The sequence below is a fragment of the Myxocyprinus asiaticus genome, chromosome 20 (assembly GCF_019703515.2).
Source record: "Myxocyprinus asiaticus isolate MX2 ecotype Aquarium Trade chromosome 20, UBuf_Myxa_2, whole genome shotgun sequence".
Classification (NCBI taxonomy): domain Eukaryota; kingdom Metazoa; phylum Chordata; class Actinopteri; order Cypriniformes; family Catostomidae; genus Myxocyprinus; species Myxocyprinus asiaticus.
Window position 1 is genome coordinate 29,995,745 of NC_059363.1, and position 15,578 is coordinate 30,011,322.

The 15,578-nt window shown below is 38.7% G+C and overlaps 2 protein-coding genes across 2 annotated transcripts; one reads left to right on the forward strand and one right to left on the reverse strand.

The window, feature by feature from the left end:
• Window positions 1–7,845, reverse strand: LOC127411314 (kinesin-like protein KIF3B). The gene is made up of 8 exons (XM_051646804.1): window positions 6,114–7,845; window positions 5,916–6,017; window positions 5,702–5,824; window positions 4,572–4,690; window positions 1,132–1,248; window positions 931–1,039; window positions 444–601; window positions 1–337 (listed from the first exon to the last, which is right to left on the reverse strand). The coding sequence occupies exons 1-8, from the start codon at window positions 7,551–7,553 to the stop codon at window positions 238–240; spliced, it is 2,268 nt and encodes a 755-aa protein (XP_051502764.1). The 5' UTR covers window positions 7,554–7,845; the 3' UTR covers window positions 1–237.
• Window positions 7,846–11,209: 3,364 nt separating this feature from the next.
• On the forward strand, window positions 11,210–14,578 carry slc30a1b (solute carrier family 30 member 1b). Its single transcript, XM_051646838.1, has 2 exons — window positions 11,210–12,104; window positions 13,205–14,578. The coding sequence occupies exons 1-2, from the start codon at window positions 11,522–11,524 to the stop codon at window positions 14,053–14,055; spliced, it is 1,434 nt and encodes a 477-aa protein (XP_051502798.1). The 5' UTR covers window positions 11,210–11,521; the 3' UTR covers window positions 14,056–14,578.
• Window positions 14,579–15,578: the final 1,000 nt, after the last annotated feature.

Here is a 15,578-nt window from a genome sequence, read left to right on the forward strand (position 1 = left end):
TGTTTGCATTTCTGTTCAAGAATGACATCACATAAAAGCAAAAAGCTTAAACAGGATACACTAGCATTTTCAAGTATATAGGAGACAGTTGTGCTTAAAATCAGTGCGCAAATCCACAGCTAAATCAGTGATACAAAAGACAAATTACCTAGCTTAAAGCTCATTAAAAAGAGCAAATAATAATTAAAAGTGCTTTCTATGCTTCTGTTCCTTGCATGATTAATACACTGTACAGGCTCACGGTTGGTGGGTTGCCGCACAGGCCCCCATTGTAGAGGCTGGACATTGTGACCCAGAGCTGGTTGATGAAGAAGCCGAATGACTTGGCCCTTGGTACCTTGAGGAGGAAGGTAAAAACAAAGGTTTAAATGCTGACATTTTCAGCCTTCAGCATAGCAGCTGAATATAGCCAATAGTGGATGAGAAACATGCAAGGTATTCACCACGATCTTGCTTTCATGACCCGTGAAGCAGTCGTCCTCTTTCTGTAATGGCCAAAGTCACGTATCAAGTCTTGGGTCCTTATTTCTGACCTTTGAAGGTCCAGAGAGACCATGGTAGGTGGAGACATGTCCAGTTCCAGAAGCATGATGTTCTCAGCCTGGCCCCCCCACCACCCCAAAAAAATGGAAGCAAATATTGAATGAAGGGTTTATCTGTGTGGACAATGCCTCACAATAATAGCAGATTTTTTTTTTTTTTTTTTTTTACGTATTTGTTGCATTTTTACACTCTTTTTACATTGCATGTGCACACAGTAATTTATAAATTTTTTTTGCTGATTGCTAAACTTTTAAACAAAAAGAAAAATTTACAAAGTTACAAAATTATTAACCAATAATAAATAAAAAAAATTAACCATTATTGTTTCATACTTTTCCAAAAAGGCTCAACAAAAACAATGTTTTCGTATCTCTGCACAATACCAACCCTGTATCTAGAAGGAGAACCGGTTGCCACAGCAACTTGTGCATACTGACTAAGTGGTCTCTTGTATCCCACTACTGAAGTTGGCCTTCGCCTGACAACAGGTGTGTTACTGGAAAATGAGAGAAAAATAATTATTGTAAGAGATAAGCATATCATCATAACTGTCTTGTGATGTTTGGAACAGTTATTTTTCTTACTTACTTTTCTGAAGGGAGAAGTGGTAAGACTCTCCACTGGTCTTCCTCACTGTCAAAGTGGAGACGATTTATGATCTTATTCTTTTCCTCAGGAGGAATGAAGTTCTCGATTATAAGGTTTCTGGAGAAAAAGGACAAGCAATAAGAACAAAATGTGTTAAGCTGACAACAAAAACATCTATATGGAATGATACTTGTGCCACTTGGACCTGAATTTGAAAATGCGTACTTGAAATTAAATATGTATTTGTGCAACAAGGACTTGAATTTGAGTATACTTGAAATTGAATATGCATTTTGAACTTGGATTACAGTACATTAAACTGTATGTGGCACAAATTCAGATTTTAAAATTCAGACTTAAAATTTTAAAACACTGATTCCAGTTACAAATTTCAGTAAGGTACTATTCAGGTTTTATATTCAGATTTCAGTAAATTCAACAAAGACATCTGGGGTACTCTGACAAAGAGATCCAGGTAGCTTATATGTCATCAAACTAAGTGAAGGTAGAACAGCGGTGGCCAAGCAAGAGCCACCACCTTTCTCTAGGATTAGCTACTCGTTTTGCCCTAGAACTGCATTGTGATTGGTCAGACTGATCTCACATTGATATCAGAAACAGTAAGTTGACTTTTCTTTAGCTAAAATCAGTCTGTGCTTACCGAAATGTGAAACACTGCCCCCAGTGGCCAAAGCAGTAAGTGTTGTTTGGTGTATGAGAACATGTGAGCTCCATTTTCAGACTGTAATGTCCACAGAGGGGTGCCAAAAGTAAGTTGTGAAAGGAGTTGTTTTCAGCTGTACAGGCTGCAATACAGTAAGGATGAATGCATATTTTATAAACTGTACCCCAAACAAAAACCTAAACCTAACCATCAGTGGAGTAGAAATGAAATGTTAAAAGGAAAAATGCAACCTTTGAATCTCACTCGTCACTTATTACGTTTATGCAATTACTTCCTTGTTTCAATGTGGGATCTGAACCCAGGTCTCCAAAGCTGCTGACGCAACACACTTCCGGTCACGGCACAAGGAAAGGTAAGCATGCTGGAGCCAAGGCAAACATGTCTGATGGGAGATACAGCTTGTCAGTAGGTCGGCATAATGTGGCCGATCCTAGGGTACCGGAACTCTCGGAAACAATCCAACTTGTGATCGTGTGATCATGTTGGATTTGTCAAAAAGTTTTAAAATAGTTTTATTACTTACTGGCTTGACTTCTCTTTCTGAGTACCCTGGATGTCTTTAAGTACCCTGGATGTCTTCCTTGAATTTACCTGAATATAAATATAAAACCTAAAATATGAATTTTGGAACCTAAGTCAGTGTATTAAAAATCTGATTTCATGCCACATACATTTAAATTTCAAGTTTAATGTAATCCAAGTTCAAAATGCATATTCAATTTCAGGTAAACATATTAAAATGTAAGTCCTAAAATTCTAATTTAAAGTGATAGTTCACCCAAAAATGAAAGTTCTCTCATTATTTACTCACCCTCATGATATCCCAGGTGTGTATGACTTTCTTTCTTCACCAGAACACATTTGAAGAAAAATAGAAAAATATGCTCAGTAGGTCCTTAAAATGCAAGTGAATGGAGATTTCTCTTTTCAAAAATCACAGACAGTCAGCATAAACGTCATCCATATGACACCAGCGGTTAAATTAATGTCTTCTAAAGCGATATGATCGCTATTGGTGTGAAAAAGATTAAAATTTAAGTGCTTTTTTAAACTCTAAATCATGCTTCCGTTATGCAGCAGTATGCGCGTAACATAATCGCATTGGTATTTGAAACATGCTAGAACTGAGGCACGTGCGTCACAGCAAGAAGAGCAGCGCTGTTTACAAGTGAGAAAGAGGAACGCTGTACAGTAGCTTGGTTGGTTTGGTTTAGATCTGTATTTATCTGTTTCTTTGCTCACAATGGTGCGTTTGTGTGCTTATCCTGGATGTTTCAACCAAGTGGAGAATGTGAGATTACGTCTGTATCATGGCAACGTGAATACGTCACACGAGAGACCACTTGGACTCCACCCTCTCAAGAAGCCTAACGGAAGCGCTGGTTTATAGTTAAAAAGTACTTAAATACTGATGGTGATGCATTCTGAATCGGTTGCTGTGATTAAATTATAAGATTAGCGCTGATTTAAGTAATTACAAATTCGTTTGTTCACATTAAAAGTGATTGTATCACTTTAGAAGACATTAATTTAACAGCTGGAGTTGTATGGATGATGTTTATGCTGACTGTCTGTGATGTTTGGAGCTTCAAACGAGAAATCTCCATTCACTTGTATTTTAAGGACCTACTGAGCTAAGATATTTTTCTATTTTTCTTCATATGTGTTCTGGTGAAGAAAGAAAGTTATACACACCTGGGATATCATGAGGGTGAGTAAATAATGAGAGAATTTTCATTTTGGGTTGAACTATCCCTTTAAGTAGGGTGACCATACGTCCTCTTTTTCCCGGACATGTCCTCTTTCTCGGACCTTAAAAAAGAGTCCGGCCGGGATTTCTAAATTTGCGAAAATGTCTGGGATTCGGCTTTAGTTGCATTATGATGTGCATCTGGTCTAATAATTCATTGTGTGTGCATGCATATTTGCATTGCTTTAACCCCTCTTTGTAAGTCCTGCCTTCTCGCACACCAATTGGTCGATTATAAGAGGCTTGCAGCAACTATTGGCCAAATTCCTGCCTGTCAATCTCTCCGCGAATGCACGAAACGCTGTTGTGTTCGGCATCAAACAGTTGCTTGACAGTAGCAGCAAATAACAGCTAAGTGGAAACAATGCCCAAACGAAAGTGCAAATTTACAGAAGATTTGCACAAAAAATTCCCATGCTTTCATCCAGGTTGAGATCCGTGGGAAGCAGAATTTATGACATGTAAAGCTGGTACTTATGTGTCAGTTGCTAATATAGGTGCAAGTGATTTAGAAGCACACATTAGCTCTGCAAAGCATAATGGATCAGCAAAAGGTGAAAGTTCATCAGGTAAATTAACTACTTTTTGTAACCAGGTAAAATTGTTATCACATTGCTTCCATTTTCCATGGCCATTCAAAATAATAGTAATAGTAAATGAAGGTACACTTATGGCATCAAATATTTTATTTTAGTACATGGACATTCAAAAGAATGTTAGAAATTTGTATTTATTTATATATATTTGTGTTATGCTAATAGAGTGTCTTTTTCACTGTATTAAAGTTTGCATTCATAGTAACACTGTTTTTAACCCTATTACTCCACCAGGTGTGAAAAAAACAAAACGAAGGTGTCCTCTTTTTGGTAAACCAGAATATGGTCACCCTACTTTAAGTCCTTGTGGCACAAATATCATTCCATTTGTCTATGCATGCAAAAGGATTATGTGATGTAGCATATTTCTGAGTTAGTCTTTGAGCATGAGGCCAGGTGTTGGACATACTTGAATTTCATTTCTCTTGTCAGCTCATTCAGTGTCTGCTCCAGTTCCTGCCTCATTGTGACATGTTCATTGATGATATCTCCAATCTCAGACCTTGCCAGCTGCAGCTTACTGTAAAACTGTGAGACGAACAACCAAAGTAATACTGACTGGGGTACAAAACAAGGCATTACATTAACTATGACAGCACTAAAATATTTTTTTATATATATATTTAAAATAAAACCAAAACTTAATACACTAATCACAACTTCAGTCCTTTTTAAGTTCTTCCTGATAATTATACAATAAGCATCAAATATGGGCATGTTAAAGACATAAAGTAGTAAATACAAAACTGCAGCCTGCAGTGGTCTTAAAAACACTATGAGAAAGAAGAACAGCTATTTTATTTATTGAACACAGGCTCAACCTTTTGAACAGACAAACTAAAGAAAGTACTTTATGTCATGTCTAAAACAGCCACATAAAACCTGTATCATGACCATTAATACAATAAGGTCCTAAATATCAATACTTATTGCACGGCTCTCTGGAATACTCGCTTCTGATTTGTCAATGGCGCCATCTAGCGGTTTGATATTTCTGAGTAACAACCGCACATCCTATTATCAGACTGCACATCTGGGTATTGCGAGCCATCTTTCCTGCTGTTTGGATCACTGTACAATCTCTACAAGTGAGCTAATGAAATATGTTTCATGTGCATGTATTTATTTATTTGGCAAGTTGTCTTTTAATTTCGCTAGATAATGAGCAGTTAGAACAAAATAAACACAAACAGAACTCTGACGCAAACCGGAGGTGGATTTCAGCTGGTCAGCGATTTATTTCTTCTCACATAATTACATAATTTTAAGTTCCATGTATTTATTTATTTGGTTAGTAGGCAAATGTAAGGCAAATGTATAGTCAGCCAGTTGTTATCTGCTTTGCGTAGGGGTCCTGATCACACTGTCAGGGTTTATTTGGTGATAACAACCTGCTGAATGTACATTATCCCTTACTTAACTGTTGGATAAAAAGAGTAGTACAGTTTGCCCAATTTATATGTTTTGTGTGTAATACAATGAGTACTGTGTGAAGGCATGAGTTTACAAGTTTACTAATAGACATAAGAGATTACGCACCTTTCTCAGCTTCTTGGTCTTAAATTCCACCTCTTGCTGTAGTGAGGAGAACGTCTCTTTTAGTTCAATTGTCTCTTCATCTTGTTCAAACATCAGCTGTTGCATCTCTAATTCCATTCTCTCCTAGCAGGGTTTATTACCAACACTTATCAGATTCTGATCCTTGAAATGCATTTATGCAGGTATGCTTTGGTTATGTCCTCACTACTGTTACCTGCTCAGCAATCTCCTGCCTCTTCAGTTCCAACATCCTCTGCTGTTCATTGGTGTGGTCAATGATGTTTTTCCCTCCAACCAAAAGTTTACTTTCCATAGCCTACAAACAATCATGGCGCACAGAATAATATGTCAGTTATGATTAATATGATCTATAACTTTGCATGAAGAGAAGAGCTGAATGGAAAAAACTAACCTTATACTTTTCAATCATGGTTTCTATAGCTTGTTGCTCCTTCAGCAACTCTTCAACAGTCTTGGCTTTCTCATCTAATGTGCCAAGTTTCCTGCTGATATCGGTCTTGTAATTGGCAGAGGTCTTCGCTATCTGCTGCTTCCACCAATATTCCTCTACACTCTCGTCCTGTACTGTCTTAACTACCTCCACCACTCCATCTCTGGGAGGTTCCACCTCTCCACTACTCATGCTCCTCTTCATCCGCATACTATTTCTCCTCTGTCTCCTCCTTGCTTTGGCCAGCATCCCTCGTTCCTCAAGCTGCGCCTTCAGACGGGCTATTTCCTCTTGGAACTCACGAAGCAGTGCATCTTTGGGGTCCTCGTTGATTTTTGGCTTGTTCCTGATGTTCTTCGCTCTGTTAGCATACCTCAGTGTGGTAAGAGTCTCATCATAGTGGCATGAAGCTGGTCCAATTGTGGCCACCATAACTGTTTTGGAGTTGCCTCCAAGGGAGTCCTGTAACAGGCGGGTGAGTTTGGAATCCCGGTAGGGAACGTGGGTACTCTTCCCATCCACCAGGGCTGAGATTACATTGCCAAGGGCAGAAAGAGACAAGTTTATTTTTGCAGCCTCTTTAAACCTCTGTCCCTCTACACCTGTCTTGCTTTGGCGCTCACTGCCAGCCAGATCCACCATGTTTAACTTTCCAACACGAATGTGCTCCTCACCATCGATGCCCATTTCACTACATTCAATGGTAATCACGAAAATCGCATGTGATCTGGAACTCCGCTCATTCATCTTGGTGAATCCAACAGATCTTGACTGGTTCCCCAAGTTCATGACATGTTCGATTTCCTTTATGTTTTTGGTCACCACAGATGAGAGATCTCTGACGTAGACACCTAACTCTGGATTTTCCTTAAGCTCCAGTTTTTTGCTGTCGTCCTTGCACAGGAGATCTCTTATCTCTTCTTGATATATCTCAATATATGACACTCTCACAAGATACTGTTGATTCCGAGATCTGGATATTTGAGTGAAAATTTGCTGAAATGAATTTGGGATGACTCCCCTAGTCTCCGGGTCTGTGGGCACACCTTCCATTGTATATGTTTTGCCAGTGCCAGTTTGGCCATAGGCAAATATAGTTCCATTGAAACCAAGCAAAACAGAGTCAATAAGAGGTTTGCATGCATAATCATACAACTCGTTTTGTTTTGAACGAGTGTCGTAGACTGCATCGAACGTGAATATTTTCATGAGGCTTCCGGATGATTTTGGCTTACGCACGCTCACCTGTCCCAGTCTGACATCTACTTCAACAATTCTCTCTTGATTCATCGCTTCTTCTTTCTTGTTTAAAGGGCGGCACCGCACCACAACCTTGACAGCCTCTGATTTTTTGCCAATCGACATAGAGCGTGCTCGCAATGGGCTGTTTTTCTTCATCATCTTTCTGAAAACAATTTACAAAGCCTTTGCGCCTTAAATGTTCTACTATGTCATAAATGGATGCGAGGAAATATGGAAACGGTGGGATCAGCCAGAAAATGCGCACGCCATGCATAATAAAAAATACCCTTCAGAATGAGGCGAATGCATGTCCATCACATGGAAACTGCCTTAGCCCAAAACATCTTGGTCCAACGCCCAAGTTTGGGATGATGCTCCATCTTTACATGCCGCTCCATGCATTGAGCTCCACAGAAAGCGAGCATCGCTCTTCTCCTGCTCTGTCAGTACACACCCTGCTCCGTCACAGACAATAGAGAGAGCAAGTGCGTTCACATGCGAGCCAGGCTACTGATAGGTAGAATATAATTCTTTTTTCTTCGCGTGAGATGGTGACGCATTCTGAATCGGTTGCTGTGATTCAATTATAAGATTAGCGCTGATTAAGTAATTACAAATTAGTAACCTATAATAAAGCACATTCATGGATTATAGTTTAATCAGTTTATGATGTTAAGGCAACCTCATGTTTGGTTTTGTATTCGTAGCATTTTTGTATCAGGTTAGCCTACTTTTTCTAATCTTATGGTAGAGGATTAGCCTATAAACAAAATGTCAACTTCAAACATCCTCTATTAGGGTAGACCGATTACTGCACAAATACTGACCAGAATAAGCATGGCATTTTTTTTCCCCTCCCCTTTTCTCCCCAATTTTGGAATGCCCAATTCCCAATGCGCTCTAAGTCCTCGTGGTGGCGTAGTGACTCGCCTCAATCTGGGTGGTGGAGGACGAATATCAGTTGCCTCGGCCTCTGAGACTGTCAATCCGCGCATTTTATCACGTGGCTTGTTGAGCACGTTACTGCAGAGACCTAGTGCGTGTGGAGACTTCACCCTATTCTCCGCAGCATCCACGCACAACTCACCACGAGCCACACCTAGAGTGAACCCCTAATAGCGACCACAAGGAGACTACCCCATGTGACTCTACCCTCCCTAGCAACCGGGCCAATTTGGTTGCTTAGGAGACCTGGCTGGAGTCACTCAGCACGCCCTGGATTTGAACTCGTGACTCCAGGGGTGGTAGACAGCATCTTTACTTGCTGAGCTACCCAGGCCCCTGGCATTATAGTTAACGCGTTAACGCAAAATTAGTTTAATGCCACCAATATTTTTAAAGCCGTTAAAGCGTATATGTCAATTAAGCAAACGGCGCTAATGTCACATGCATTGCATTGGGAAAACAGATGGTGGGAGACATTATGCTGAGACCTGCGCCAAGCTTTTTATCAATGTAGCAAAGCAGTAGAACATGCCCGCAAAGCACAGATAGAGCTTGTAACATTGTAACATCATTGCAGCGGCAAGACCGCTGCTATTTGAACACCAGCCTTGCACTGCAAGGTGCGGTGCAAGCAAGAGGCAAAAGTTGTGAGGCGCAGTGCGAGCGCGATGTGATCGTCTGTGTTCCGCGACTGCTATCGGATCCTTGAATAACATATAACATGCGAGTAAGGGCAGCCGGTGGAGTTTTTGTTGCCCCCTAGGGAGTTGGTGCCTTACGCAGACTGTGTAATATGCGTATAGGGAGCAGCGGTACTGATTTGTCTAATGGAAACCCTGCTGCTGTCTCCAAGGTTCTGTCACAGTGTCTCTGTTTGATAGTGCACTACTAGCCAATGCAGAATTTGGAGACATTGCTGGAATCCTGCAGGTAATCTATACTGTCATTAACCCATTTAATCTCACCAGTTACAATTGTGACCGGGGTCTAAATGGAGTTTTAGATGTATTTTGCACAGAGTTGTCAATTGTAAATGACAGTGCAGACTTTTTAGCATGTCTGTCAAAACTCCATAAAAAGAAGCAAATAAATCCTGTCATAATACACTTACAACTAGCATATTTTGTACATAATTTGAATTGAATTGTGCTGTGTTCATTTTCTGTTGTTCAGCTCTGTTGGTGGGGTAGGTTTTGTGTGGATGACTGAAAAATACATCTGGTTGAAGCATATTTTGTCCACTCATGTTTAATAAAGATATTGCGATTAATCGCGACTAACTACAAAAATGTATGCGGTTAATCACGATTAAATACTTTAATCATTTGTACATAGATCCTATTTTCCACAAGTAGTGTGTGAAGACAAGAAGCACATTTGTTACAACTGTCCTAATGCTGGATATTGTTGTAACACTACCCCGGGGTATTTTTTACGCTCATTTGTTATGTGCTAAATAAGATATTATTTAATATTAAATAAGTTTAATAAATAAATACATTTCATAAACATATTAAAGGAATAGTTCACCCAAAAATGAAAATACACAAAGAATGTGAATCACCAAAAAAGAAAAAGAATGTGAAAATGGATATTTATAGTAAAAAAGGATTTAAATATTGATCTGTTTCTCACCCACATATCATACCACTTCAGAAGACATGGATTAAACCACTGGAGTCCTATGGATTAATTTTATTCTGTCTTTATGTGATTTTTGGAGCTTCAAAGGTCTGGTCACCATTCACTTGCATTGTAAGGACCTACAGAGCTGAGATATTTTTCTAAAAATCTTCGTTTGTGTTCTGCAGAAGAAAGAAAGTCATAGGCATCTGAGGGTGAGTAAATGATGAGAGAAATTTCATTTTCAAACAAAGACCAATGACATTGACTGCAGCTCAAGACTGATTAACCTCAGAAACTTAGCAGGTTTGAGTCTGGGCAGTACCTGGATGGGAGACCTCCTGTGGAAAACTAAGGTTGCAGCTGGATGAGGTGTTAATGATGCCAGAAGGTGGTGCTCTCCCCACAGTCTGTGTAGGTCATAACTCACCAGTATAGTGAAAGGGACATTATACTGAAAAAAACACTGTCCTCAAGATTCTCTGTGGTCATTACAAATCCCAGGACACTTCTTGTGAAGAGTAGGGGTGTAACCCCAGTGTCCTGGCCAAATACCCCCCCCCCCCCCATTAACCCTTTTCAATCATGGCCTCCTAATAATCCCCATCCATTAATTGGCTCTATAACTCTACTTTCTCCACCAACAGCTGGTGTGTGGTGAGTGTACTAGGCACTATGGCTGCCGTTGCATCATCCAGGAGGATGCTGCACACTGGTGGTGGTTAAGGAGAGTCCCTTGTTCATTATGTAAAGTGCTTTGAGTGTAGTGTCAGAAAAGGGCTATAAATATATAGTAACATTTGTTTAATTGAAACCTATAGTACTATAGTCAAGTACTATTTTGGCAGCTGTTTAAAATAGTTTGCAGTGATTGGATATTGAATCTTATAGAACTATGACACTCCAACCTTATCTGCACATTTGACCTCATTGCCCACTTTAGCTGAAATCACCATAAATTAGGTGAGGATAGTCTGTTTTATTAACGCACTTTATAACTAATTTGTGCACACCTTTGGAGTAATTTTAATTAATTTGCATACAATGCCATAGACAGGTGCACTGATGGATGCACAATGCCATTTAAACTTTGTTTGAATGGCTTTTTATTTTCTCACAATGGCCATGTGACTCCAGAGCCTTGCAAAGTGATTCCTCCAATGGGGACGCAAGGGAGTGCGTTTCCCCCCTCAGACTGTGTGGAGTACTTTACCGGTCCGGGTGCAAAAGCCTTGCACTCCGCCAGAACTGGCTTGGAGATTCACTGGTGTATTTTTATTCCATTGTCACTTTATGGCAGCTGATGTCACGCGCCGCTGTTTCTTTTTGAAGTTGAACGAATATTTAATGCGTCGCGCAACTTACACGAACTGCATGAATTCGAGAGTTGCTAAATGCGACAGCGTACACGCGTTTTTGCTTCTCAAGAATAATCTAATGTTGCACGGCGTAGACATCTAAATACTCATCTTTACGAAATGTGATTTATAAAAAAAATATATAAAAATTAAAAAAAAAAACTTTTCCCGTAACGCATTAATTTTTGAGGACGAATTAATATGGGTTTGGGACAGAATCAGACACGGCTGCTGTGCATGCTGTCTCTAACTCTTGGATTTTGTATCGTTGAAGTTGTGGTTAGCAGAATAACAGCTTCTCTCGCAATGTTGTCAGACTCTTTTCATATGCTGTCGGATGTAATTGCCTTGGCGGTGGCGCTGATCGCCGTGAGCTTCGCGCAGACAACTCGATCCACAAGTAAAAACACTTACGGATGGATCCGCGCAGAAGTGATGGGAGCTTTAGTTAACGCTGTGTTTTTGACGGCCCTCTGCTTCACTATTTTACTAGAAGCCATCCAGCGCTACACTTTGCCGCATGAGATCGAGAATCCACGCGTGGTCATTTGGGTTGGCATTGCTGGTCTGCTGGTGAACGTGCTCGGACTTTTCCTGTTCCACGGACACGCAGGGTTTGGTGGGCATGGGCACTCTCATGGTGGGCACTCTCATGGTGGAGGACACTCTCATGTTCACAAGAGGAATTGCAGAGATTATGCAAAATCAAAGGCACGTGAAGAGGTGTACAATCTCATGATAAACAGCAACATTTCACAAGATCAACCTGCTGAATCGACATCAGGTAGGCTGTTAAAACAAAATAAATAAATTAAATAAAAATAGCCTATTTTTAATATTTACGCATGTAATTTTCATAACAAAAATCCATCAAATTGAATTTATAAATTAAATTAATAAAACGTAAAAAAAATAAAAATAAAAAAAAGAAAGGTTATTTTATTGATTAAAGATTATAAAAAAAACTATCAAAATAATTTTGGGAATTAATAATCTTAATTTGTCTAGTTATACTTAAATTATACAATTATGATTTTCAGGCATGGTAAAGTCATAGACATTAATAAAATCTTAAAAGGGCATGAAATTATTAATGAAACTTAATTTTTCTGGTTAAGATCAAGCTATATAATTTTGATTTCTAGGCCAAAGTAATTGAAATTCATAAAATCTTAAAAGGTCATGCAAATTAATAGGGAATCCCAATGCTCAAACTTAAAAATTTTGATTTCCTAGAAATCAAAAGGCCTAGAAATGCCATGGAAATTAAAAAATCTGAAAGGTCATGAAAATTATCAATAATGAATCTTAATTTTATGCTGAAGCTTTCAAATTGATTTCCACACCTGCAGTCATGGAAAATCATAAAATCTTAAAATGTCATGGACATTTTCAGTTAAACCAAATTATTCTTGTTATGCTGAAGCTTTAAACTTGTGATTTCCTGGCCTGGTAAAGTCATAGAAATTCATAAAATCTTAAAAAGTCATGGAAATTATCAGTAGTGAATCTTAATTTTTCTATTTATGGTCAAACTTTAAAATTATGATTTCCAGGCCTGGGAAAATCATTGAACTTAATGCAATCTTAAAAGGTCATGAAAATGAATTATAGTTGTATAGTTATGCTCAGATCTAAAATACTGAATCATCTAGATATTGCCCCTTCTGTGTACAATTTCTATGTAATGATTTTGAAAAATCTTTATCCACTGCTGGAAAAGTCATGGAAATTAACTTCAATTTACTCAGCTACTTCTTACTTTTTTGCACATGATAAAATTGTAAATGTTATTTCAATTTAAGTTTAAATAATTGGACAGGTTTTACATATATATATAGATATATATAATTTTTATTATTATTTATATTTATTTCTTTACAGACAACATAGATGTCAGAATTACTCCCAGTGGCTCATTGGAGGACCTGGATCAAAGTTCGGAGTCAGCCTCCCAGTTGAACATGCATGGGGTGTTCCTGCACGTGTTGGGTGATGCATTAGGTTCCGTTATTGTGGTAGTCAATGCTTTGATTTTTACTTTTGTGTGGACACCTTGCCACAGCGACGGAATCTGCTTCAATCCCTGCCGTAGCAGCCACTTCACCAAACACCAGCATGTTAACACCACCGTCTTGAGCATTTCCAAACTATCCTCCAACAGGGACCCCAGAACTGTCTCTGTAGCCGGGCCATGCTGGGTGCTTTACCTGGACCCAACACTATGTGTAATAATGGTGTCTATTTTACTCTACACAACTTTCCCTCTTCTGAAGGAGTCGGCTCTCATCCTCCTGCAAACAGTACCCAAACAAATTGATATGCACAAACTGAATGGTAAGCTAAGGAGTCTGGATGGTGTTCTTGCTGTCCATGATCTGCACATCTGGCAACTGGCTGGGAGTCGCATTATTGCCACTGTTCACATCAAATGTGCAGATCCAGCCTCGTACATGGACATAGCCAAACGCATTAAAGACTTCTTCCATGATCAGGGCATCCATGCTACTACTGTTCAACCAGAGTTTTCTTCTATTACTGAAGAATCTTGTGACTCCCACTGTGAGCTTTCCTGTCGAAGTCAGTGCGGCCCCAAGCTTTGTTGTAATCCAACCAAAAGAACTAAGCCAGAGTTGCCCCCGAGTAAAGAAAAGTCTCACAGGCATGTTGTAGGATGGGGTGATCAGAAGAAATTAGAGGATACTGTCCACACGGAGATGGAATCAACAGTTTAGGTCAAGTATGACATTATCCGCAGTACTGCATGAGTTGCAGAGGACCACTTGCTCAGTGCTGATATTCTCAATTGCAAGAATTGTGTCAAATTAGGGCAATTGTCTGGACTTCATCAAATCTGCTTATTGTGGAATTATGTCTTAGAGAATGGGTTTTGTTAAGTCCAACAGCATTAGGTTCCATGCTATGTTCTGTATTTCAAACCTGTACAACACAAGAAACTGCAATGCATAATTTTATCCATGTTGTGTACTGTTGTTTTTTTATTGCCAAGTAGACAGATACAGTATTTATTATTTGCAAATAAAGTCTGAGATTTATGAGATTAAGAAATAAATTGATGCATATTTTTTTTTAAAGTTATAATGCTAGAATACATCATTTCATATTTGTATTTGTGTTTTTAAATATATCTGTGAAGCACTTTGGCCAGCCAATACAGGCATTCAATACACTACTTGTTCACCTGTGAGAGAAATGATTTATTACTTTCCAATAAAATAGAAATGATCTTAGATATTAATCTGCCCATTGTATAGCTTTTTAATGAAGTCTTGTTTTTAAATTAAACCAATAAAGTATATAATGCTAGCTATATATTAATAGTGCAGTATGTCTGCTTTTAGTGATGCTATTCCATTTATTATGATCATTCAATTTACTATCAGCATTGTAAAACCACTAAAAAGGCATATCAAGAAGATTTTGCTATACTTATGCAAGAGTTGTACAGTATTATGATTTTTACATGCTGCAGAAGGAAGCCAATATTATGTTCCTAGATTGATGAGTCATGCATACTGTTTGTTAATATGTATGGTATTATAGGGATAGTTAAACCAAAAATGGAAATTCTCATGATTTACTCCCCCTCATGCCATCCCAGATGTGTGAATTGTGGCCAGAACTTTGAAGGTCCAAAAAGCACATAAAGGCAGCATAAAAGTAATCCATGCAAGTCCTATGGATTGTCTTTGATAGATGTGGGTGAGAAACAAATTAATCTTTCAGTCCTTTTTTAATACTACAAATCTCCACTTTCACTTTCACATTCTTCTTTTGTTTTTGGCGATTTGCATTCTTCGTGCACATTGCCACCTACCGGGTAGGGATTAGGGAGGAGAATTTATAGTAAAAAATGACTTAAATATTGATCTGTTTCTAACTGACATTTATCATATCGCTTCTGAAGACATGCCACTGGAGTCGTATGAATCACTTTTATGCTGCCTTTATATCCTTTTAGGAGCATCAAAATTCTTGCCACCATTCACTTGATTTGTATGAACTTACAGAGCTGAGATATTCTTCTAAAAATTAAGTAATTTATGTTCAGCAGAAGAAAGAAAGTCATACACATCTGGGATGGCATGAGGGTGAGTAAATGATCAGAAAATTTTCACTTTTGGCTTTTTTTACTATAAATCTCCACTTCAATTTCACATTCTTCTTCTTTTGTTTTTGGCAATTTGCATTCTTTGTGCACATCGCCACCTACAGGGTAGTTACTAAGGGGGAGAAT

Excerpts from the sequence above, each read along its gene's own strand:
- slc30a1b (XM_051646838.1), top strand. The coding sequence starts at position 11,522 with ATGGGTTTGGGACAGAATCAGACACGGCTGCTGTGCATGCTGTCTCTA. Across the intron at positions 12,105-13,204 it reads ACCTGCTGAATCGACATCAG|ACAACATAGATGTCAGAATT; the intron begins GTAGGCTGTTAA and ends ATTTCTTTACAG.
- LOC127411314 (XM_051646804.1), bottom strand. The coding sequence starts at position 7,553 with ATGATGAAGAAAAACAGCCCATTGCGAGCACGCTCTATGTCGATTGGC. Across the intron at positions 5,825-5,915 it reads GGCAGGAGATTGCTGAGCAG|GAGAGAATGGAATTAGAGAT; the intron begins GTAACAGTAGTG and ends AAACCCTGCTAG. Across the intron at positions 602-930 it reads GTTCTCCTTCTAGATACAGG|GCTGAGAACATCATGCTTCT; the intron begins GTTGGTATTGTG and ends TGGGGGGGCCAG.